Source organism: Catharus ustulatus, chromosome 2 (genome assembly GCF_009819885.2).
Source record: "Catharus ustulatus isolate bCatUst1 chromosome 2, bCatUst1.pri.v2, whole genome shotgun sequence".
Classification (NCBI taxonomy): domain Eukaryota; kingdom Metazoa; phylum Chordata; class Aves; order Passeriformes; family Turdidae; genus Catharus; species Catharus ustulatus.
Genome location: NC_046222.1, coordinates 92,822,293 through 92,845,712, shown reverse-complemented (window position 1 = coordinate 92,845,712; position 23,420 = coordinate 92,822,293). Strand labels below are relative to the sequence as shown.

At 38.8% G+C, this 23,420-nt stretch overlaps 1 protein-coding gene across 18 annotated transcripts in view; it reads left to right on the top strand.

Moving 5' to 3' along the window:
* Positions 1-22,500, top strand: part of INPP4A (inositol polyphosphate-4-phosphatase type I A) — a 118,459-nt gene extending 95,959 nt beyond the window's left edge. For 13 of the 18 annotated variants that reach the window (XM_033052964.2, XM_033052959.2, XM_033052966.2 and 10 more), the window contains 8 exons: positions 857-1,029; positions 2,731-2,854; positions 3,699-3,825; positions 4,196-4,336; positions 5,609-5,706; positions 9,206-9,318; positions 9,653-9,807; positions 15,470-19,697. In XM_033052964.2, the coding sequence (XP_032908855.1) occupies positions 857-1,029; positions 2,731-2,854; positions 3,699-3,825; positions 4,196-4,336; positions 5,609-5,706; positions 9,206-9,318; positions 9,653-9,807; positions 15,470-15,650 (1,112 nt within the window). In that variant the 3' untranslated portion in view covers positions 15,651-19,697. Of the gene's footprint in view, positions 1-856; positions 1,030-2,730; positions 2,855-3,698; positions 3,826-4,195; positions 4,337-5,608; positions 5,707-9,205; positions 9,319-9,652; positions 9,808-15,469 lie in introns of all 18 variants that reach the window. The other 5 variants (XM_033052977.2, XM_033052976.2, XM_033052975.2 and 2 more) reach the window with 1 other exon arrangement.
* Positions 22,501-23,420: the final 920 nt, after the last annotated feature.

The following is a 23,420-nucleotide window of genomic DNA, read 5'->3' as shown; positions in this document are numbered from 1 at the left end:
TATTGTCCTGCTCCTTAAAAAGAGGAGGACTTGGGCAACTCAGTTTCACTTCTGTTCATCCTGTACAGGACCTTGAACAGAATCCCTTTGGGTCATATCTTGTGTATTTCAGTGGAAGAAAAGCTTCAAAGTACTTCCAAGAATCTGTATGGCTCCCATCTAAATCACTCTATTTAGTATTTCTTGTTATCTAGCTTAAAGCCTTTAAAACTGCTCAGGAGACAGGAAACACTTAAAGGTACCTATGTTAGTTTCTTTCCTCACACCTTATTATTCTTAGCTGCAAATAGGAGAGATTAGTATCATCTTACCTCACTGAGGTGAAATAAGGATCCATAAGGTGGTGAGGCAGTCAAATGATGCACCTATGAGCCTAGAGATTCAAAAGGCAGGACATTTGGGAGGAATCTCATTGACAGAAATGGCCAAGCAGATGGGCCCTATTTCTGTAATACAATGGACTCCTTACTGTCTGTCTGTGTATGTGCTGTGAAATGATTTGTTTGAACACAAACATGCAGTTATACCCACTTCTGTATATAGTTATTAATGTTTCTGTTATGATTTCCAAATCAGCTATTGTACAACCTGTTCTGTGAGCACAAATTTACATGGTCTGGAAAGTCATAACAGCTTTACAGAGTAAAATTCTCCATATTTTCCTCATGCAATAACCACATTTTAAGGTCACTTAATTATTACAAAGCAGGGAATAACCATCCAGCCAAAATAAAATTAATTCTAAATGTGAATTTTCCACAACTTTGACTTGCAACAGAAGGTTTATTCTTAATGTGTGTTTGTTTCAAATAAAGTTCTTCCAGTGCTGCTAATTTTATTTTTTTCTTTTAACCAGGTGAATGGAGTGAAGCTCTTTATCCCTTGCTGACCACACTCACTGACTGTGTAGCTATGATGAGCGACAAGGCAAAGAAAGCCATGGTCTTTTTATTAATGCAGGACAGTGCCCCAACAATAGGGCTCTGCCTGAGCCTTCAGTATCGCAGGGATGTTGTCTTCTGCCAGACTGTAAGCAAGCCAATGTGCATGATTTGATTTCACTTCCATGTTTGGTGGGGTTTCTATGATATATAGTAGATTACTCTTTCCAGAATTTTTCAGATCTCTTCCCAGGTTTGACACTAATTTCGCCTCACAAGCTGTCCTATCCTGTCCTTACTGGTGGTTTACAGGCATTTGACAATACATACATTAGGTGTCCCCTTGGATATACATTCACTGTTGAAAACAAAAATTATTCCAGAACTAGTAAAAATATACTGCTGTATTCAGAAACAACCTTTGCCTTCCAATGCCAAAGCAGAAGTAAGACGTGAAAGGGGGGGAAAAACGGTCTGTGAGTAGCAGGTGTACTCCCTCAGTTGCTTTTTTTTTGTTTTCTGCATTGAGAAACTCAGCAGGACATATGGTACCTAAGGATGGAAGTCCAGCTACAGGAAGAGAAATTACTTCTTGAGTTCTGTTTCTGGACTTGCTGGCATCTCTTGTGTCAGACACTGACTAGTAGGTGTCTGCATTAAAAATTTTCCTCTGGCCACTGAAAATAAAATTTTCTGCCCACTACACTTCTGTAGTGTGTCTGCTTTCCTGTGAAATCACTACCTTATTCATTTATTTAAAACAGTTTATTTCTTGGATATTACTGGCAGGGCCTACATCCCACAGTATAATATAAAAAACGTAAAACAAGTGACAGGATGAGAGGAAATTTCCTCAAGTTGTGCCAGGGGAGATTTAAATTAGATATTAGGAAAAATTTATTAATGAAAGGGTTTGTTAAGACCTGGAGTGGGTTGCCCAGGAAAGTGGTGGAGTCACCATCCCTGAAGTGTGCAAAAAAAAGTGTGGATATGGCAATTGAGGACATGGTTTATGACATATGTGGTGGTGCTGCTGTGTTGGACTTGGTGATCTTGGAGGTGTTTTCCAACCTTAATGATTCTTTGATTCTCTGATCTCATAGAGATAAAATCAGGGAAATTTCCTGTATAAAACTCACCTCATAATGCAGATAATTTTAGATTCAACTGAATCCTTTGAATATGTTTACCCATCATGATCAGAACTTTATTCTCTTCTGTTTAGTTCTGTTACAAAGTGTACATAGTATATGGCCATTGCCTGGAAAATTCCTTTGTTGCCAGTGAATTAAGACTAGTATTAATCTTAGATAATAGTACTGACCTTAGTACTAGATCTTCAGGATCTTATTCTGAATGTCTTGTAACACCAGAGGTTAAATCTGCATAATGCAAACAGATACGGCATTTTTAAGCTTTCTCAAATGTAATTTTTGAAAAACAGTAATTTATTCATGCTATCAAAATTCTTGGCCTGGTTCTAGCTGTGTTGCGTTTCTTTCTAAAACTGAAATAGTTCTCTAAGGAGCGACTTCTGTAATTCATAAGTTGTAGACCCTACCACAAGTGATCATGTTCAGAAAACAAAAAGGTGTGAGATCTACAGCTGCCCCGTTTTGAGACAGCTTGTGAGATGAAGGCAGCGTGCCCTGAATCTGATTTTATGAATGTTTTGGGTTTTCATTGGTTGGTTGTCTTCAGCTGCAAGGAAGAGAAGATGTTTAAGGGAAAAGAGCATCTGTTTGACAGATTTTATTGCACCTCTTATACATGCTATCATTTTTGTATGGGGCTGAAGAACCTTTTTTATTTTGGATCATTTCATTCTTGTCTGTTTCCTCTCTCACAGCTGACAGCTCTCATTTGTGGTTTCATTATCAAGCTGAGGAACTGCCTGCATGATGATGGATTTCTAAGACAACTCTACACCATTGGCTTGCTGGCACAGTTTGAGAGCCTGCTAAGCACTTATGGTAAAGGCATGGGGCAAGGGGGTGGGAATAGCTGTTGAGTCAGCAAATTCTGCATTTAATTGGCTACAGCAGGATGTGAGTGTTTGGGCTCTGCAATAAAATCTGCAGATCAGCTACAAAATTATTTTGGAAATTAAAATGCAGAACTAGATTATAGCTGAAGTACTTAATTATCTAACAACTCTGAATTTCTTCGCACTTATTTGAATTGCTTCTAAAATACAAAGCATATTATAATAGAATGTCAAAGGTTTAAGAAAGACTGAAATGTATCACAGTGGTTTTTGGGGGTTTTTTCAGAAAATAATTGGATGAAAATTCTGTTAAGCTGGGAGAAACTGTGCCCAAAATACACTTTTTGCATTTTCTTGAAACTTCTGTAGTCTTGCAGCACAATGTGAGACTGAAGAGAGAATATAAAAAGGGAAAGTACTTCACTTAGAAATGTTTGACTCCTGTGTCTGAAAAACTGTCTGGATGCTGGTTAGGGAATGCTTTACTGGGCAAATCCTGAATATTTTATAGCTACTCCAGTGCAAACGTTATTATGACTCTGACAGTGCTGAGAAGTACTTATTAGCATTATCTAACTTGTAAAATCAGCATATATACTACTTAAAGAATGGTAGTCTGGACTGTTCTAGAGAGCTGGTGTTTTCTGAATTTTCTGAACTCAAAAAATCAGCCATGACATTGTCTGTATGTCAAGGGGAGGCCTGAGCTGCAGCAGCACTTCATCTGTGGAACTTCTTCATGGAGTGATGGCCTACTGATATCATCAAATTGACAAAGAGAAGTTGTGCATAACAAGTAGTTACAATTAACTTTTTCCCCTTGAATTTAGGTGAGGAGCTGGCAATGCTGGAGGACATGAGTTTGGGAATCATGGACTTGAGGAATGTAACCTTTAAAGTAACTCAGGCTACATCAAATACATCTACTGATATGCTGCCAGTCATCACTGGAAATCGGTAAATAACAATAAACACACTTTATTCTTGATGAGTGGGAATATGTCAAAGTTTGGCTTTTTCTACCCAAGTTGTAGAAGAACTGCAGTATTAATGAGCAGAGCAAAATCAGTTATTGTCAGGAAATTGGCAGATCTGATTTGAATGTTTGTGGGGATATAAATCCAACAGTTGCTGAAGGTTTGTTTTTGAACTAGAATAGATTTTCTCACTAGAAGCAAGTTGTGGCAGTTCCTTAGAGTCAGTTTTTGATGGTTGCCTTTTAATGGCTATATTATATTCTAGGTGTTGTCCCTCTTTAGATAGATAACACACCCTTGGAATGTAGCTTTTTGATCCTTATGTCTAACAGCTGTTTATTTCTTTTCAGTGATGGATTTAATGTGAGGATCCCTCTGCCAAGCGCCTTGTTTGATTTGTTGCCGCGTGAGATTCAAAGTGGAATGTTACTGAGGGTTCAGCCTGTTCTCTTCAACGTGGGAATCAATGAGCAGCAAACCCTAGCAGAGAAGTAGGTATCCAGTCAGGCAAGATCAGCCTTACTGGCAGCTCAGCAGTGGAACTATGTTGATGCAGATTTGCACTCTTGCATAACTAAAAGCGATTCAGTTTCTCTAAATCACAAACATGAGAACACTGTTCTAAATGAATCTGCCAAATGCCAAACAAAAGGAGGTCCTTTTTCATGTACCACGTAGCTGTGAAGCTCCTTACCTCATAGGTTTGAGACTAGTGCAGGTTTATGTGGTTCAGATGTGAATTTGCAACGGGAGATCTATCAAAGGTTATTTAGCACAATACTCTTTGTGACTTAAGACCTCTGTGAGTGACAGATCACTAGAGGCTGAGATCATTGGGGATATTGCTGTGTATTTGCTGTCTTGGTTTTGTACTCTCCCTGAGACTCCCTCTCCTGGTCACTGTCAAAATTCAGGATAACAGGCAAGGTACCACCTCTGTTTTAACATACCCTTGCAGTATTATGTTACAACATTGCTGTCATAAAGCTGAACAATATAATTATGTAATTATATTTGCTAGAGAAACTGTTCAGCTCTAGAAGAGCCAGCAGATTCCCTCTGTTATTGTCGCATCCTGTAAAGGGTGCATTCACAGAGCCCTGCTCCAACAGAGCACACCAGTAAGGCTGGAGTGCGCACTGTGCTGGTGGACAATGAGAAAAAGTTTAACAAAAGCATTCCAGCAATTACTGTTGTCCTCTATCGCCTACAAAGGAAGCCCAAGATGACCAACACAGTTACAGATATCACCACTCTGTGTAAGGTGATACATTTAGATGAGGTGAATCGTGGCATTGTTGACAATATTTATTACATTCATGATTTATTACTCTTGATCCATATTTTTCATTTACATACCTGAAGTCAACATTCTCAGTCCTATCTACTGATGTTGTGGTTGTTATTATTAGTTTATGAACTAAGCTAGTAAATCCATTATTAAAAGTTTAAGTAAAAGAATTTTCCAGATATTAATTTAATGTTGAAAGGGAGACATGAAAACCAAAGAATTTTAAATACTATTTTCTACAAGATTTTTCTTATGCCTTCCTTTCCTTTTTTCACCTCATACTCATATGAGTATGTAATTAATCATTACAACAATTCTCTGTTACACTTCACCTGACATTTGAATGCTTAGGGAACTCCTGGGATGAATCTTTAAATTGATTTTTTGGTAGACATATTGCCAAGTGCAGTTATTTCAAAGAAAAAGAGAAACATTTTACCTTGGGCTTAGTTGTTCCTTTCTTCTTTTAAAGGTTTGGGGACACCTCACTGCAAGAAATAATTAACATGGAAAGCTTAGTGCGGTTGAATTCATATTTTGAACAGTTCAAGGAAGTTTTGCCTGATGATTGTAAGTATTTTGTAATTAATGACAAATTTTCTTGAACAGCACAATTCAGCGATTTTTTCATTTGTTTGCTTTATGTTGGTTTTTAAAATGTTGATGAAACAGCAGCATTAGTAAACTCCAAGAAATGATACAACTCTGTTTTAGTACTTCAGTACTAGGTAGAGTGGATTCAAGAGGTTTAAAGGTCAGAGTGATTAACTTCCTTTTTTAAGGTTACTTTTACGGCTCTAAGTGGGTGGCACTATATACGGTATAATCATCCAGTTAGGCAGTGAGATTGTTGTAAGGTAAAGGTGTAAAAGTGACAGGTTCTAGCAGCAGCACTTTTATGTGCAGTTTTTGATGATGCTCCCTACACTTAAGATAAAACCTGCACAGAGAGCAACTGCCGGTTTTTAGGAGCTCAGCCACTTCGTTCTATTTTTCCTTTGGCACTTCCCGATAATTGTTGCATCTGCAACCAACAACAGAGAATCAGGAAGAGAAACAAAAGCTACATGCTTAAATTTTAGTGGGGTTTTTTGTTGTTGTTTTTACTGGTTAATTTCCTTCTTGTTACTGCTTGGGGTTTTTTTGAGAAAAAAAGTGACATGAGTATTATTTACATGTGACCACAAGAATGGTGAAAAATCTCCATTTACTATTACTATAATCAAATCTCTTCTAAGGTTATTTCATGTGCCCTACAGTTGCAATTTTATTCCAGAAATACAAATACAACAGCATGCAACAGGATAGTAAGAATTTTGTCTGCTAAAGTGTGTTATGGCACATTATCCTGAATTTTTTTGATACAGCTGAGACCAGAACCTGCCTCCCTCCATCCAGGCATTCATAATGCTGCATAATAAATACTCTGGAATGTTAGCTGCAAAATCTAATTTTTAATTGTATAGTAGTCTAGCATCAGGTTTTCTTGTATGGTTCAAAAATTAATCGGTTGAAAATAAATTTTGTTCATGTCTCCATCTAGTCTTTTATAATAATAATTCCCATTTAACTCCTTCTTCTCTTTTTTCGTTTTGCTTGCCCTTTTTTTCCCTTCAGTCTCTTCCCCAGACCTCTTATGTTTGATCCAATCAGCTTTTAGCTTTTGCCTTTTTTTCTCCCAGAAGTTGTGGTGATATTTAGGATATACAAAATTAAGTTTACTTTTCTGTGAACCCTTATCAAGGGAGAATAGCACTTCACATTTAATTGCAAACCAGGCGATTATGCCTAGTTATGTAGTCTGTGGTAGGTAGAGGCAAAAGGAAAAACAAACATATCATTCTAGGAGATAAAGGTCCCACTGTCCATGTCCCTGTGTTCTTAATTCTAAATTCTGCAGAATTTCTAAGAAATTAATTAGTCTTAGCTTCACTAGCTCCTTGTCCTTGTTCTGTTAGCTCTCCTTGTCTTTAGAAAGAGGAGATGGCCTGTGCTCTCCTGCTGTTTACATGTATTACTTTCTTTCTAGTTGTAGAGTTCAAGCAGACCAGGACAGACACAATATTATTAATTATAGAAGAGAAATGAAGAATTTCTTAGGTTGGAAAAGATCTTTAGCATCATCAAGTCCAACTGTTTCCCCAGCACTGCCAAGTCCACCCCTAAACTGTCTCCCCAAGTGCCACATCTCCACGTTTTTCAAATACCTCCAGGGATGCTGACACAACTACTTCCCTGAGCAGCCTGTTCCAGTGCTTGACAGCCCTTTCAGTGAAGAAACTTTTGCCAGCATCCCATCTAAATCTCTCCTGGTGCAGCTTGAGGCCATTTTCTCTTGTCCTGTCGCTGGTTGCCTGGGAGAAGGGCTGGCTTTCATGTGGCTGTAGAGAGCAATAAAGTCCCCCCTGAACCTCCTTTTCTCCAGGCTGAACAGCCCCAGCTCCTTCAGCTGCTTTTCGTAAGACTTGTGCTCCTCACCCTTCACCAGCTCTGTTGCCTGTCTCTGGACACCACTGAGGTTTCAGCACCTAGATGTTTCAGCACCCCTTCTTACAGTGAGGGGCCCAGAACTGAACACAGGATTTGAGGTGCAGCCTCATCAGTGCTGAGTACAGGGGGACAATCCCTGCCCAGCTCCTGCTGGCCACACTATTGCTGATCCAGGCCAGGATGCCCTTGGCTTCTTGGCCAGCTGGGCACACCCTGGCTCGTGTTCAGCTGCAGTTGATCAGCACCCCCAGGTCCTTTTCTGCCAGAAGATCCCCAGCCACTCTGTCCCCAGCCTGTAGCATTGCCTGTGGTTGTTGTGGCCCTAGGGCAAGACCTGGCGCTTGATTGTGCTGAACCCCATAAAAATGGCCTTGGCTTATTGATCCAGCCTGTCCAGATCCCTCTGTAGAGCTTTCGTGCCCTCCAGTAGATCAGCACTCCTGCCCAGCTTGGTGCCATCTGCCACTGACTGAGGGTGAACTCGGTCCCCTCCTCCAAATCATGGATAAAGAATTTAAACAGGACTGGCTGCAGAAATGAGCCCTGGGGAACCACACTGGTGCCCAGCCACCAGCTGGGTGTGGCACCATTCACTAGCACTCTGTGGGTCTGGCCATCCAGTGGGTTTTTTACCCAGTGAACATTATGTCCCACCAAGCCATGAGCAGACAGTTAATCCAGGAGAATTCTGTGGGAAGCAGCATTTAAGGCTTTGCTAAAGTCCAGGTGAACAATGTCCACTGCCTTCTCTCATCTACTCAGCAGGTCACCTTCCTGTAGGAGGAGATCAGGTTAGTCTAACATAGTATTTGCTGTGAGAAGTAGGCTAAAATAAAGCCTCATATGTGACTCAGGTAGGATACTTTTTGTCACAATGTCATCTGTTACCATGCATACCTCCATATTTATTCAGTCACAATTTTAGTTGGTGTTGTCCATGGTTACTCTTTTGAAAAAAAAAGAAACAACAAATACCACAACTTGTTGAGTACTTGTAATTTATTGTCTGGAGTATCTTGCTACATAAGTAAGAGATGATGTGCAACAATTTGAACACAGAAGATAAGTAGTGATGGTACTCTGAAAAATTTCAGCTGCTTTATTTCCACTTAGTGAAATATTAATAAATAGATCATGACAAAGTGGTGTCCTGTGAGTGTTTCTCGTAACTGAAAGCTGACCAGCTTGCAAATTTAAAATCAAAAATGTGAGCAGAATATAAAATATCTTCAGAATTTCTCTGAAGACATGCATGTTCTCCTGTCGCCTCTGTGACACACAAACCAAAAGACTATACCAATCTTGCTCCCTTTGTTGATTCTCTTATTATACTGCTGTTGGATTCTGAGTCCAGTAAATAACTGGAATTTATATTTTCAATTGAGTTTAATTAAGCTTGAATTTGTTTTGTTGGTGGTACTAAGTAAATCAGAACTTGAATAATTCTCCTAGTTTCAAGAAAGCAAAATGTGTTTGCAACAGGCTTATTGTAATACTGAAATACTTTGTAATAGAAACACTTTGTAAAGATCTATTGAATACAGATGAATATGTGAAGTTGGTTTTGTGTGTTTTATAGGTCTACCTCGATCTCGTAGTCAGACGTGCCTGCCTGAACTGTTGAGATTTCTGGGTCAAAATGTACATGCAAGGAAAAACAAGAATGTTGATATCCTTTGGCAAGCTGCTGAGGTATTTATTCATCTAAGCATCTCTGCATACTTCAGCTGATTTTCTGTATGCATATGTATTTCTCCCTTTTTTATTCATTTGCTTGCATGTAGCTTGGAAAGGCTGCCAGGCTAGACCTCCTCTAGAATGAGACATGGGGATAAAAAATGGTAGAAAAAAATGTATTTTCTGTATCAGAATTTTTCAACTCGTACAATGCTCTCTCAAACATTCCCAGCTTTGACATTGAAGCCCTACATAGCATTTGTGCCTCTCTTAGGGGAAGTACAGGTGTTCTCTCTGACAGAAGGTTATGCATGTACAAGGAGTGATGGATTGTCTCTCCCATTTCTAGATATGCCGCAGACTTAATGGTGTTCGATTTACGAGCTGTAAGAGTGCCAAGGATAGGACTGCCATGTCAATCACCCTGGAGCAGTGTTTGATCCTACAGCATGAACATGGAATGGCTCCACAGGTCTTCACTCAGGCTCTGGAGTGTATGAGGAGGTAAGAGTTTGGCCGCATCACTTATTCCTAAATAAGGAACCATGCAAACTGCAGAGGAGTGATCTCTGTTTCCATCAAAAGAAGAAAAAAAGTAAACTGAAGTCAGGAAACTGTAGAATTGACTGCTAGAATTCATCCCTCCCATGCATGTGAGTTGCATATGCTTAAAGCTGATTCTTACCAGATTTAAATCAGATGGGCTTGAGTTTTCAGCAGAAAATGAGGAGTTTTCAGACAAACATGTAAAAATATGTTTTCTGTTAATGCTGAGCTTACAGAACAGGAAACTGGTGCTCCTTTGGAAGTTGTTCAATGACAACTTTACCTGAACTGTCATAGCACTAGGTTTCTCAGTTCTAGATCAGGGAGATTACTCAGGGATGACCTGTGTTTTGTTCTTTGAAACAGACACCTGCAGTTTGCACTGGTTTGCCACGTGTATTCTTTAGCAGTGAAACACTGCTCACTGGGTGAAATGTCAGTATGAGTGTTTCACACTAGAGCAACCAAATTTCATCACAACATGTCAGTGTGCTGTTGTCGTATCAATACAACGATGTTCTGTATTCTGAAGCAGCAGAGATTTTGCAGATTAAGTACTGTACTTAAAAAAAATAACAAAATCTGTTTACTGTTGTTCAATGCCTTGTTTCAAGCACTGCTGGAAAACTCCGTAAGTCACATACCAAAAGAAAGGATAAGAAATCTAGCTTTAGTCTTTATCAATGTAGTTCAACAATGCTGTTCAGTCCTGTTTTTCAACATTCACTCTTATCGAATGTACTGTACTGTGTGTCTTTTCACCAAATTCTCTAGAGTGTTCAATTCTCTTATCCTTTCTGTATGTTTTTGCTGTTTGACCCTTTCTTACTCTTCAGTTACCTAGCAGAAAAATGTCTCATAGAATAACACTTGCAGCCTCTTACACTAGTAATTTAGGGCTTTATATCTACATCTAATTGGGTGGCACTGGACTTTTTTATTTTCAGTTTTTTGCTGCACTTTTTGCTACATTGTCACAGAGTTAATACAGTACATGAAAAATGCACTGAGAAACTACTTAAACATTGATATTAGAAACAAAACTTGAAGCAGCTTTGTGAGGGAGTATTTACTAACTTAAAATGGACTAAATGGTTTTCAAACATCTTTATTTAAATTACACAACTAGTTGACATAAACATCTGAAACTGTTATGCAGTTTCACAGTTGTGTATTTAATAAGAGTAAAGCCAACTAGGAAAAATACTGGGAATATTGTTGCTTTCTTCAAATTCTTTACTGGGTCACTGGGTTTTTTTAATGCTGTCACTGACACGAGAGAGAGAGAGAGGGGGGGGGTTGATAATAACATTGTTTTAGTCCTTCAGTCTACCAATTTAATATAACATAGGATCAGATAAAATATTGACCCAAGAAAGGTACCAACTGCTTTGTGTTGACCTACACAGCGGTATTGAAAGAGGGCAAATTTAATCAAAACCTTTGACTTGAATGTTCTACCAACATCAGGGACTTGCTCTGGCAGGTGAAGGATATGACTTTTTCATCTGTTAAATCTTTGACTGAGAGATTGTGCAGGTCAAATACTGACTAGTCCAGAAGGAAAACCAAGATTAGACCATTCTCTAAGCTCATCACTCTTCCTCACATCTTATTCCTCTTTGGGATAGGTGGTTGTGTTTTAGAAATTATTTGTCAATTCTACTCAGGAGCAATGGCACAGAATTAATAAAGCTTAATGAAAGAAATAGGATCATAGAACAAATAAGTGTCTTTCCCATTCCAGCCTGGACCTAGATGATAGATAGAGGATAAGAAAGGGTAGCAAATTGTACCCAAATTGTTTCCAGGGCATTGGGAAAATTTGGGTTTTGTTCTTTTAACTTGGATCTTTTGTTTAAGTGTGCTGGAAAAGCAAGGTTTGGTTCATTCTTAAAGACTTTGGAAGTTTCTGAATCATTTGGAAGGACAGGGAAGAAGTACTAGTAATTTGTGAGTTGCAAAGTATTTAATATTTTCTTTACTGACAACTTCCCAGAGAAGAAAAGTGTCCTTGCTTATACCATTCTTGAACAAGTTAAGAAAGCATTGTCTTCTTCCATGTGATGTTGGTCTTCAGAGGGGTTAGTTCCCCCTTACTTGTCCTCAGGGACTTCCCTTCTTTCCTAGTCTTGTGATAATTATGCGTCTGTGATAATTTTGTTCAGTGAGCAGGGCCATCAGGAAGGGAACATGGAGCGTTCTTCTAGATTCTTGTAGAAATTTACAGATACAAGTTCATCGCTTTCACCTTAGAAACAAATACCCTATTAGAATTAACTCATTTTCTGTCAATAAGTTATATCTTTTCCAGTCTTAAATCAAACACACAGTAACTCCCAGCTCACAAATAGTAAAATCATGATGATATATCTGGAAGTCCAAGCTAAGAGGATATGGCTACCTGACCAGTGACGGCAGAACAAGAGTCAAAGTCCAACTGGTTCAGGTAGGCTCTTCCATCTGCAGCCCGCTCTTCCCTCTAGATCTTTGACTCTCTGCCCTCCCTCTTCCTACCAGGTTTCACTCCTGTCAGAAATGCCAGTGGGAATATGCTCTAAGGCAGTTTCAGTCAAGATCGTCCTGGGTAGCAAAATCCTTTACATGTTTTGGGTAGGCCAGCTCATTTTCATTAAACTAATTAGGAAGGTTCAACACAAGCAATTTAGCCAACAGAGGAGCCGTCTCTGATAGGAGCTCTTGAAAAGCAGCTGGGAATGAGGTGAGGAAAAGCACCATGGTGCTGATTAAAAGGATTACATAATAAAGTCCTAGGAGTCATGTTTGGGTATGACCACTCACTGCAATAAAACAGCTATGATAAAACGCTTTGCTAGATTTCTTCACTGATTGGCCTGCTTTAAGAATAAAATAATATTGAGTTGGGCTAGACTGCTTGGCAGATGCCCACCCAGCTGAAACACATGGAAAAGCTCATGGGTTGAGATAAAGACAGGGAGATCCCTTCCTGGTACAGAACTGGCAAAACAGACTCAGAGACTATTTATTTATTTATTTATTTAGGGTTGTTAAGAAATAAAGGATAAAGAAATAAAGGAAATTTAAAACCTTGCCCTCTACCTCCCTTGTTGTCCCAGGCCAAAGTATTCTACTGCTTCTTTCTCAGCTCCTCTACCTTCTCCCCATGCTGAGCAAGGCACAGGGGATGTGGAACAGGGATTTGCTGCCAGTCCATAACAGGTCTCCTCTGCTCCTTCCTCCTTGTACTCTTCCTCCTCTCCAGTGTGGGTCCTTCCCATGGGCTGCAGTCCTTAAATATGAACCTGTTCCTACATGGGCTCTCAATGGTCTCCAGTTTCTTTCAGTAAATATTCATCTGCTGCACTATGGTCCTCCATGGGCTGCAGTGTGGATAGTTCCTCTCCACAACTGCAGGGGAAACTTCTTCAGTTCTTTCTCCTCCCCTTCTCTGACTTTGGTGCTCACAGGGTTCTTTCCCAGATCTTTCCCCATCACTCTTCACTGCCGTGCAGTGGTTTGCCTTTTCTCACACACTCCTTCCCGAGGCACCAGCATGGCTGAGGGCTCAGCTGTGCCTGCAGTAGGTCACTGAAGCTGGCTGGAACCAGCAGTGTCCAGCATGGGGCAACCCCAGCCTCTCCTCACGAAGGGAATTCCCATATGTAAGCTAAATTAGAAGGGAAATTGCTAATTGCCTAACCCTACCCCTCTCCTAGGAGTAGTCTGCTGATACATGTTTTGATTTAAGACACTACAATTTGGTATATTTGATACTTCCAAAAGGTGACTTTTCACCCCTCAGGGGGGATGCATCTACATGGGCCAACAGTGACAAAGAAAGCACTTTCCAGCTTTTGCCTCCATTCCCACCATATGTGTCTGTGTATACATCTTTGTGCAAAACTGAGTAGCATTATACTAATTTTTAATTGTGGAGATGTGGCATGTGATGTTCATAATGCCAACTTAGGCTTTTTTTTTTATTCCTTCTTTCCATCTCGCATTGTTTTACATTTTATCTATATTCTACAACACTTTTCTTCCTCCAGGCTATTTCGTTGAGCCTTTGTCCACCACTTTCCAGTAAGCATTAGATTTCCACTGACTTACTCTTCTGATCACACACACACCCCACTCTCCCCACTGCTACAAAGGTAACTGGGATTTGTAGGCATCACAGATTCAATCTGCCCTTGTCCACTATAGGCACCAGGAGTGAAAACATATCTTCACCACCAGTTTGGATCAAATGCATTTGGTATAACTCCCTGCCCGCCTAATTCCATTTGACTTGATGTGTCACCAGCCTCTGAATTCTCTTTTTCATCACTTCCAGGGTGTATCTGATTTCTTGCAGGACACTGTCTGATGGTTACATAACCCGGCTCCACAACCATCAAGGTTGTGAATGGTTTGTTATGGATGGAGAAAGTGCACAAGCTCTAACAGCATTAGGCTTACAGATAGCATTTAGAATCACAGGATCATTAGAATTGCTTGAGTTGAAAGGGACCTTGAAGATGATCCAGTTCCAACACTCCTGCCATGGACAAGGACACATTCAATTAGAGCAGGTTGCTCAAAGCCCCATCCAGCCTGGCCTTGAACACTCCCAGGGATGAGCATCCATCGCTACCTCACCACCCTCCGAACAAATTTTTTCCTTATATCTAATCTAAACCTGTTCTCTTTCTCTTTGAACCTATCCCCCTTGTCCTGTCACTACATGCGCTTTTAAATAGTGTCCCTCCCTCTTTCTTGTATGCTCCTTCACGTACTGGAAGGCTGCAATTCAGTCACCCCAAAGCCATCTCTTTTCCAGGCTGAGCAAACTCAATTCTCTCAGCCTTTGTAGGAGAGGTGCTCCATCCCTCTGTTCATCTTGGTCATTTAGTTGTTACTTTGTGAACTAAAAACAGAGTTGGAGTGCTCAGGATGTAAGAGTGATCCAACATTAAAGATCACGCTACAAAGCCTACCTGAGGAAGGCACTGTAGCCTTCAGTGCTCAATGTAAGAAGTGAGTGCACAATGAGATGGGGTTTGCAGCATGTCTTCAGAAAAATGCCTATTGTTATACCCTTCAATTCATGTCCAAGCAGAAAAATAGATGGGTGGTTTGGTTTTGGTTGCCATATTTTTAATTAATGTGTTGGACTGGTAGTTAAGAGGTTAAATTAAATCACTGCAGCCCACATGGAAAGATGTTTGAAAGGGTCAAATACTACAATGGTTATTCATGTTCAGCTTGCTTTTCAGAGCTCCACTTCTTTGCAGCATGCCAAAGCATGGCAGAGCAGCATGGGGTATTATTGCTTGGTAATCTGAAAGAATGAACATGGAAAACCATTAATGTTCAACCTACATGTGTTTATTTTCACTAGACTACAGTACTTCTTTCTTATTTTTCTCTTTTATTCTCTTTCCCTCTCCTTATTTCTATAATTGTACTGATACATATTTTTGAGATGTTTTTCCACTCTTTCTTTATTTCATCTTCTGGTTTTGTTGTGCGTTCTTCCATGTTTTTTCATTTTCCTGACCACCTTGTGTTACCATCTCTTTTTACCCATTCATTTGCATGTCCGTCTTCCTTTCTGTTTTATTTTCCCTCTTCCCAAACTTCTTCCTTTTCACAGCATTGGAACACGGGAGATAGTCACCCAGAAGAACTTGAGTGGCTTGGTGCCCATCCGAGATTTCAGACTAGATCCCAGCCTCCTCTACTCCATTCCTTTACTAGCTCTCAGCCCCAATTTACTGATTGTGTGGCTGTTTCTGAGCATAGCATACCTGGTGGCCAGATTACGTTGCAAGTGAAGGTAGAGTTCAAAAGCAAAAAAAAAGAAAAAAAGAAAAAAAACCCAACAAAAACCACAAAAACAAAAAAGTGCTTGAATGTGTATTGCCACTTGGTACCTGCTGGACAAAGGAATGTGTCATAGCATTGTCTGCCAAGAATTATTATTATGCCTTACAATTTTACGTTTCTATTGTACTAAACTGTAAATATACATCAAATTATTTTATCAAAAAGAATTGTATTGAAACTTTGAAGTATTGTTCTGCTTTCAGTGCTTGTAACATAGTCTGACATTGGCCTGTTACCTCGTTACTTTAGCTGGCCTGAAGATCTCTTACCAAATACAGTTTTGTGTTACTCGTTTCATGTATTCCAGAGAAAGGAACTCTGTCTGAAAAGAATTTGTATCTTTTTGTATATTTAAGGTGTATGCTAATCTTGCCTTTCATTTTTACGAGGTATGAAGAGAAAAATAAAAACATGGGTGGGGTTTATAAGAAATTGTAAGAAATTTATTTAAAGAAGTAACAAATTTATACCTTCATTTCAAAGCATAATATCCAAATTACATTACTGAACAGTTTGTAGAACCATAGTCTTGTTCCTTTCTCATGGTTAAATATATTCTAATAGACTAGAAAATACTCAGAGAACAACTTGCAGTGTGATGCATGCAGAATTATTTCATTCTATTTGTAGATCTGCATTTTGCAATGTATTAAAGACATAAGGAAAATTACTTGTGGTCAGGAAGGGGATGTGATTGGCATTAGCCTGCTAATAATCCATTATCTATTTTAGGTGCTCTTTTATAGAAATTATTGTGAAATAGGGTCATCCTAGAAGTTAAAGATAATGGTCTTAAATTTTCAGGCAAGAAGAGGGAGGTATCAGTTAACTCCTTTAGTAGGTGGGTTTCAGGTTTTCCACTGGGCTTTATTTTAATTACATGAGACTAAATATTACTGTTACTTCCATTTTTAAGCGTTGCATAGCTTTAAAAAATTCTGATGCTGGTAGTGGCTTAGTGATAAGCGAGCGATGGCAAGTTAACATTTATTTAAGCAGTGAGACTAAAGTGGCTTCCTAGCTTAGTAATTGCAGATGAAATTTGATCATCATTTATATATAACATCAAACTAGGGGAGGCCTATTTAAACTGAAAGATTTTGTTGATGCTGTGGTCTGGCAAAGCTTGTCAATAGCAATAGCTGATAAAAAAACCTAACCTCATTTAATGTAGTTTGATAAATTCATAAAGGGTTTTACTTCGCTTGGTGCCTGAGATGACATTGGGCTTCTGAGGAGAACTAGTACTGTGATTTGTATTTTCTACTATTATTAACTTGCTCAAAAAATATAGGTAGCTTTAGCTTTTATTATAAATTTTATTGGAATTGAGAGCTATTGAGAGAAATATGCTGAAATAAAAAACAAAAAAAGCACAGTTAGAATAAAAATCAGAATTAAATCCTAGATTTGGATTTATTATTCTAACTAAAAAAAAAAAAAGTGTGTGGTTATATTTGTGTCTTCATGAAATCAGACTGTACAGTACACTATCTCTTAATATTTTTCCTCACTATTCTTCCAATTTTGTTCTTAAAGAAAAAAACAAAAAAACCCACCACAAATACATACATGTTTATATATCTATGTATAAAGCACGTATCCTATTTAGTTGCAATGTGTTTTGGTACATCCTTACTACTGTTGAGGTTTATCATGATGTGGTGGTTTGGGACACATCCCTGTGCTGTGGTGATACCTGATGCTGCTGTGTCTCTATAGAAATCATCTGTTCTTTATGGTTAGCACTGGTTTGTTTGCTGTGGGTGCTCCAGTCTAGCTTTTTACAAAGTGAGCGCTTGTCAGGTTGGACTGTGGCCTTGGTCTTACAATGTGAGGAATGTCCTGGGTTCAGTCTAACCTGATGTGAATGTACCTTTAGAATCACAGAATATCCTGACTTGGAAGGGATCCACAAGGATCAAGGTTCAGTTCCTGGCTTGGCACAGGACGCAGCCATGCCCCATGTGCCTGAGAGTGCTGTCCAAACACTTCTTACATTCTGGCAGACTCGGGACCATAAACGCTTCCCTGGACAGCCTGCTCCAGTGTCCAGCCACACTCTGGTGTCAGGCATATTCACTGAACTCCCTGAGATTATTGATCTGTTTAAAGTATGAAGGTGCTGCTCATGATCACCACTAGGGTTGCAGTAAAACCACCTTAAAACTGTTAGGAATGAACACCCAGGCTTTTTGAAAACAATGTGAGTTTTTTCTTTTCTTCTTAAACTTCAGTGGGGACAAGTTTGATTTTTTTTTTTTCCTTTTGGAGCCTGGCCTGTGCTTTTGTTAAGGCATTCAGATTTAAGATGCAATAGTGCATCCTGCTCATGTGCTTCCAAGAGAAGGAAGATGGCATGTGAAATGTGGGAAATACATCCTTGTCACCCTATCTGTGCCATGAGGGACACATGCAATAACCAGATGCAGTGAAATGTGTTATGAAGAGAAAAATTCACTTTGCAGTTAAAATGCTCACCTAGCACCACATATTTGCTAGTTAAACTTACTGCTTTTATTTGTACTCTGAAGTGTGATTTGTGCAAACTTTTGATGTATCTATTTGGCTGCAAGAGCTGTCGGGGGAGTTTTGTGAAACACAAACCAGTGCCAGAAAAACTGTGTCATCACAGATGATCTATTCTATAAAAGGCATGCACAGAATGTGCTCCAGAGACAAATTTCAAACTTAGTTAAACTATTCCTCAAAGCAAAAAAAAAAACTAACAAAAACTCCCCCTGTATTTTATGAAGTTAAACTAGGTGTTACATACAGAACACAGTGACAGCCAGTTTCTTGAACCAAAATTAGAAGAACGGTGAGGTCTGTAAGAGCATGAGAGCTTTCAAGCTGAACCAGAATCCAAACCCTCCTTTTGAATCAGATGATCACAACTTACCTGGTAGATGCTGCAGTCATCTCCAAGGCAGGACTAATGTGACATTTCCACCGTAAGATGCTGTACTGTACACTTTGCCATGAAGGTCTAGTCTTCATTGTTTAAGTTCCAGTCCTCAATCAGGGAAAGACATTCTCCTGCAAGCCTAAATTGATTTATAATATATATTTAAAAGATAGTGCTTCCTCTTTGTATGTCTGTTTTTTGGATATAATCAAAGGAACTCCGAATTAGATTTACAAGTGTAAAGAAGCCTTATAACTGGAGTAGTTTTCTATTGTAGCACAGAACCTCTTTGTAATGTGGGGCAGTTGCACCAAAACATTGGGTGAAAATTAAATTCTGCACAGCTTTGTTTCTTTGGGGTGATGACTGTCAATGCAGCCAGTCTTTTTTGCACTGCTATTTCATGATTAGGAATATTTTTTAGATTGTGTTGGTTTTCATGTCCATTTATGCATGCAGAGATAACTGGAAACATTATTTTTGTATCAGCTCTAATCTTTAAGTAAGTGCTTATAATACTCACATACAAGGAACAATAAAATTATTTTAAAGCTCTTATAGAGAGATCAGCAGGTTTTGGTTTTCAGCTTTATGTGTTAATAAATTAGCAGAACTGCTTTAAAGCAATCCCTTGGGATCCCTTGTGCAGTGAATGGCATGTGAACTCTACAACAGTGTACCTTGAAATACATGAAACCAGAGCAGACAAACCTTTTCAGTAGATGTGCTGCTGCTTTCTAGAAATGCAAAACTAGCAATCAGACATAGCTTGTGTCCATTTTGTGTGCTTTTTACCAGCATTGTATGATGAGTCATCTCTTTTAATATTTGCAGTGGCAAATTAATTAAACGCTCATTAAATATAACCAACTTTATTTTAATGCTATAAAATAACCAGTTCATTTCATCTTAGTTTTAAGTCTTTTTTTCTTTTTTTTTTCCCCTTTTACTGCTGTCATTTTTTGTGCTTGTTTTTTTTCCCCAGTGAGGGTTGTCGCCGAGAAAATACAATGAAGAATGTTGGATGTCGCAAGTATGCATTTAATTCCCTGCAACTGAAGGCTTTCCCAAAGTATTACAGGCCTCCAGAAGGAACTTATGGAAAAGTTGAAACATAAGCATACTATGTCCTTTAATTGCTGTTCCATTAAAACATGTGGATACACTCTAGATTAACACATGGTTTCGTCATCCAGAAGAGATAAATAACCTTTTTGTACGTTTCGCTAGGTCATACAGAGCATGTTACTGAATTGGAATCTATAGTAACAATTATTCTGACACCTTAGCTTGAGAATAGTGTGATGACTCTCTGCCCGTTTCAATAGCCTTCAGTGTGTGTAAGATGAGCAGATATTGTGCTACTTAATAATTACCTATATGCAAATAGCTAGGTACCTCCTGGATGGGCAAGGACTCTAGGAACGGCATTCAGGCAGCTGTTTCCATAACATCTTTTTATACCGAGTTGATTTGAGATTGAGCTTTTCCTAAACTTTTTAAAACTGAAAGTAAAACTTAGAAGTTGTAAATAAAAAGGATCCTAGACAGATTAGTAACTGTAGAATGCATTGTTGCAATCCATAAAAGGGGGGTTAATTAAAAAAAAAAATCAGCACAATAAAAGCCAGAAGAAAGAATTGTTTTACTGTATATAGGATGCCACCTTCATGTATGAAATTAACAATATATAAAAGGCCAGACATGTGAGGTCTGGTTTATAATTCTGTTCGAATAAAACAAATTCCTGTGATCTTTGGCAGATAAGGCCTTGGGCACACTAGTGATTTTTAAAAGTATTTCAGAAGCATCATGATGATTAACTATTAATGCCAGCAACAATGCCCTTCCCCACTCTAAGGCAAATTGCTGATGTTGCACATGACATGTTCAGTATATTCCATGGTGTTGTACATTAGTTAAAACATTTTTGCCCATGGATTTTTTAATACCACTTCTGGATTTTAAGCATTAGTATCTTGGGGCATTACATTATTTTGGTCAGTTATGATTTTTCTGTATCAGTTTTGTATGTCATTACAAAAATGCTCAAAGTGCCCAATGCATCTCCCTTGCTCCAAAATCAAAATTGGTTTCTGTTTACCTTTGCATTTCACCTGTTGAGAATCCAGTTGGGGAAGTGTGACTGGTGTCAGGGTACTTCTGAGGAAGGTAACAATGCCCTGTTTTGTTAGAGAGGAACTGCTCAGTGCTACTGCTTGTGCCTGAGAACCACAGGTGGGTTCTAGCTTATGGCAAAGGTGGGCAGCTGGATAGCATTTGATAAAAAAATGTTCAACGATCTCCTCCAAAAGGATCTCCCAAAAAATGCCTTCGAAGCGAAGATAGCATTTTAAAAAGTGGCTAGATGTTCATTTCCAAATTTTAACAAGATCAAGTAATCTTTAGCTAGCTTCATTCAGCACGCTGTCCTTTCCTTCTTGGTTTCTAAGGATCTAAGTTTCAAATATAGAAAAAATCTGCCCATTTATTGTTGTGGGAGTAGCAACAGCCAGGTAAGTATATGGCTGTTTTCTGATTTCTTTCTCCCTCTCACTGATGTTTGTCTGTGCTGTCACTGCTCTATCAACCAGCCATGTTCATTCTGCTCCCATGTAGGTTTGGGGGTTACAGGTCCAGCAGTTTTTGCATTTTGCTTTTTGCAGTTTAACACTGAGCAGCATGTCACTAAGCCAGGTCAGAGAGTTCTGCTGAACTAGGCTGTTACCATTATTTCAGACTCTTTAGGATAACAAAACATGGAATTCTGTGCAAAAGCCATGTATTGTACCTACCCCAGGTCTGAACAAATCATTTACAAATCCTGTTTGCCTATTAATAAATGTTGATTTTGTTTTATTTTTTGCTAACAAGTAAACAAATATACGAGGAAAAATTTTTCAGTGGGATCTCTTTAGACAAGTTACTCCATTAGTTCTGCTCAGCCTTCAGTCCCTGGCCATTATTAAATGCTACTTTATTTTTGTATAAACTATGCTCTTTATATCCCTTAGTTTTTATGAGTTGATAATTTTATTTTGTCTATTTCAAACATGGTTAATTTTAAATCCTGTATTGTTACACTAAAAATCTTCCAATGTTCAGCTTCAGAAGGAAATAACAAATGTGTCTTGTAACAATTAGCAGCACCACTCTCTTAGATGGTGGCCAGCAATCATTAGACCTGCTGTAGAGCTTAGCAATCCTTTATTTATTTTGTATAGCAATGTAATCTGAAAAAGTTGCTGAATTTTGTCTGCGCGCGGCGGAGCTGAGCCCCGGGTGCCGCACGGTTGTGCCGGGGGCGCTGAGCGGAGCTGCCGGGTGTGGTGTCCCCAGGGTGTCCCCAAGGTGTCCCCAAGGTGACCTGGACACGGTTCGGGCTCCTCCCGAGGGCAGCGAGGGCTCCAGCGGTTCCTCCAGAGAAAACTGTGACATGTGACATCCACATGGGACCCTCACAAGGGGGAAGGGAGCTTTTCTGTTGCACAGGAGAGACGAATCTAAGGATTACTGTAAAATGAAGTTCTGTCTAATGTTCCTTTTTTTTGAGTACATTTTTTAAATTATAAAACATACAAAGGTAAAAGAAGAAAACTGTTGCCAAGTATGTTCTGTGTATGTTCTGTGAAAGTACCTACAGCACAGTTGCCTTTTTTCATTTATACGTGTAAAATTATTGTATAATATGACACAGTTTTGTCCCGACACGACTGTATTTGCCAAGCTTTGTGCATTGAAATATTTTTATTTATTTGGTTTTGGGCAGTATTAATATATCATAAACATATGGCTACTGTTTTATATATTCTAGTTCATCCAATCCATGTATGCTGTAAATGTGCTAGTCTTTAGGATGAAAACCAATAAAGAACTGACAAGAACAACAATGGTGGCTTACTTTTAATGCGTTCGTGGCAAGTGAAAATAAACACTTTCAGGCTCCTTGACTTGATACACTTTTATCTGTTGGAGAGCTCATAAAGCCAAGTTGTGTAGGGAGACATTTTACACAGATGTGCAAGTCAGGAAGTAGTTACTTCTAATCCCTGCTAACGAACAGCTGCTACCAATTTTCTGTGGTTAAGTGAGGCACGAGCTTGTCCCACATGCCTCACATTGTGCAGCAGCAGTTAAAGAAAGAAGCAAAACAAGGTATTTTTCTTCCTTAGTTTTATCTACTTCCTGAATATTCTGTAAGAGCTTCCTGAGCTTTGTTCTCTGTTCTTTCACTTTTCCTTCCATCAGCAGAATTTTTTTTCTGCTGCTGCTTCCCATTGAGCCAACTCATCCCTCCAACAGTTGGGCTACTTTTCAACAGGGACAGGTTGTCCTTGTTGATTGTCATTTTGATTTCAAATTAAGTAAAGTTTATATAATAGTGTAACAGACAATAATTCAGAGCATTCTGATTTCTGTAAAAGATAGAGAATAGAACACAAAAATACAATTCTGTTGCCATTAGGAGTTTGAGAACTGCCAAATAGAATTTTCTTTGTGTGAAAGAGGGCTGAGGAGCATTGGTGGAGCTCAGTGAATTAGTTTTTTTAGTTATAAAAGGAAAAACAACAGAAGATAACAACCCACACTGCTTTCATTCCAAATGCAGAAAGAGAAGATTCTTGACAGGTAGGAATTCCTGAACTGCAAATGCAAAATGCATCTGCATATATGTGCATAAATACATGTATATACAGATTTCAAAATTTCTAACTGGTGTTAAAAGAGTAGCTACCAGTATTATTCTTAATTTTAAAAGGTGGTGTGTTTAAAAAATGGTTGAAAATCTGACATCTTTAAAAGGCGTTCT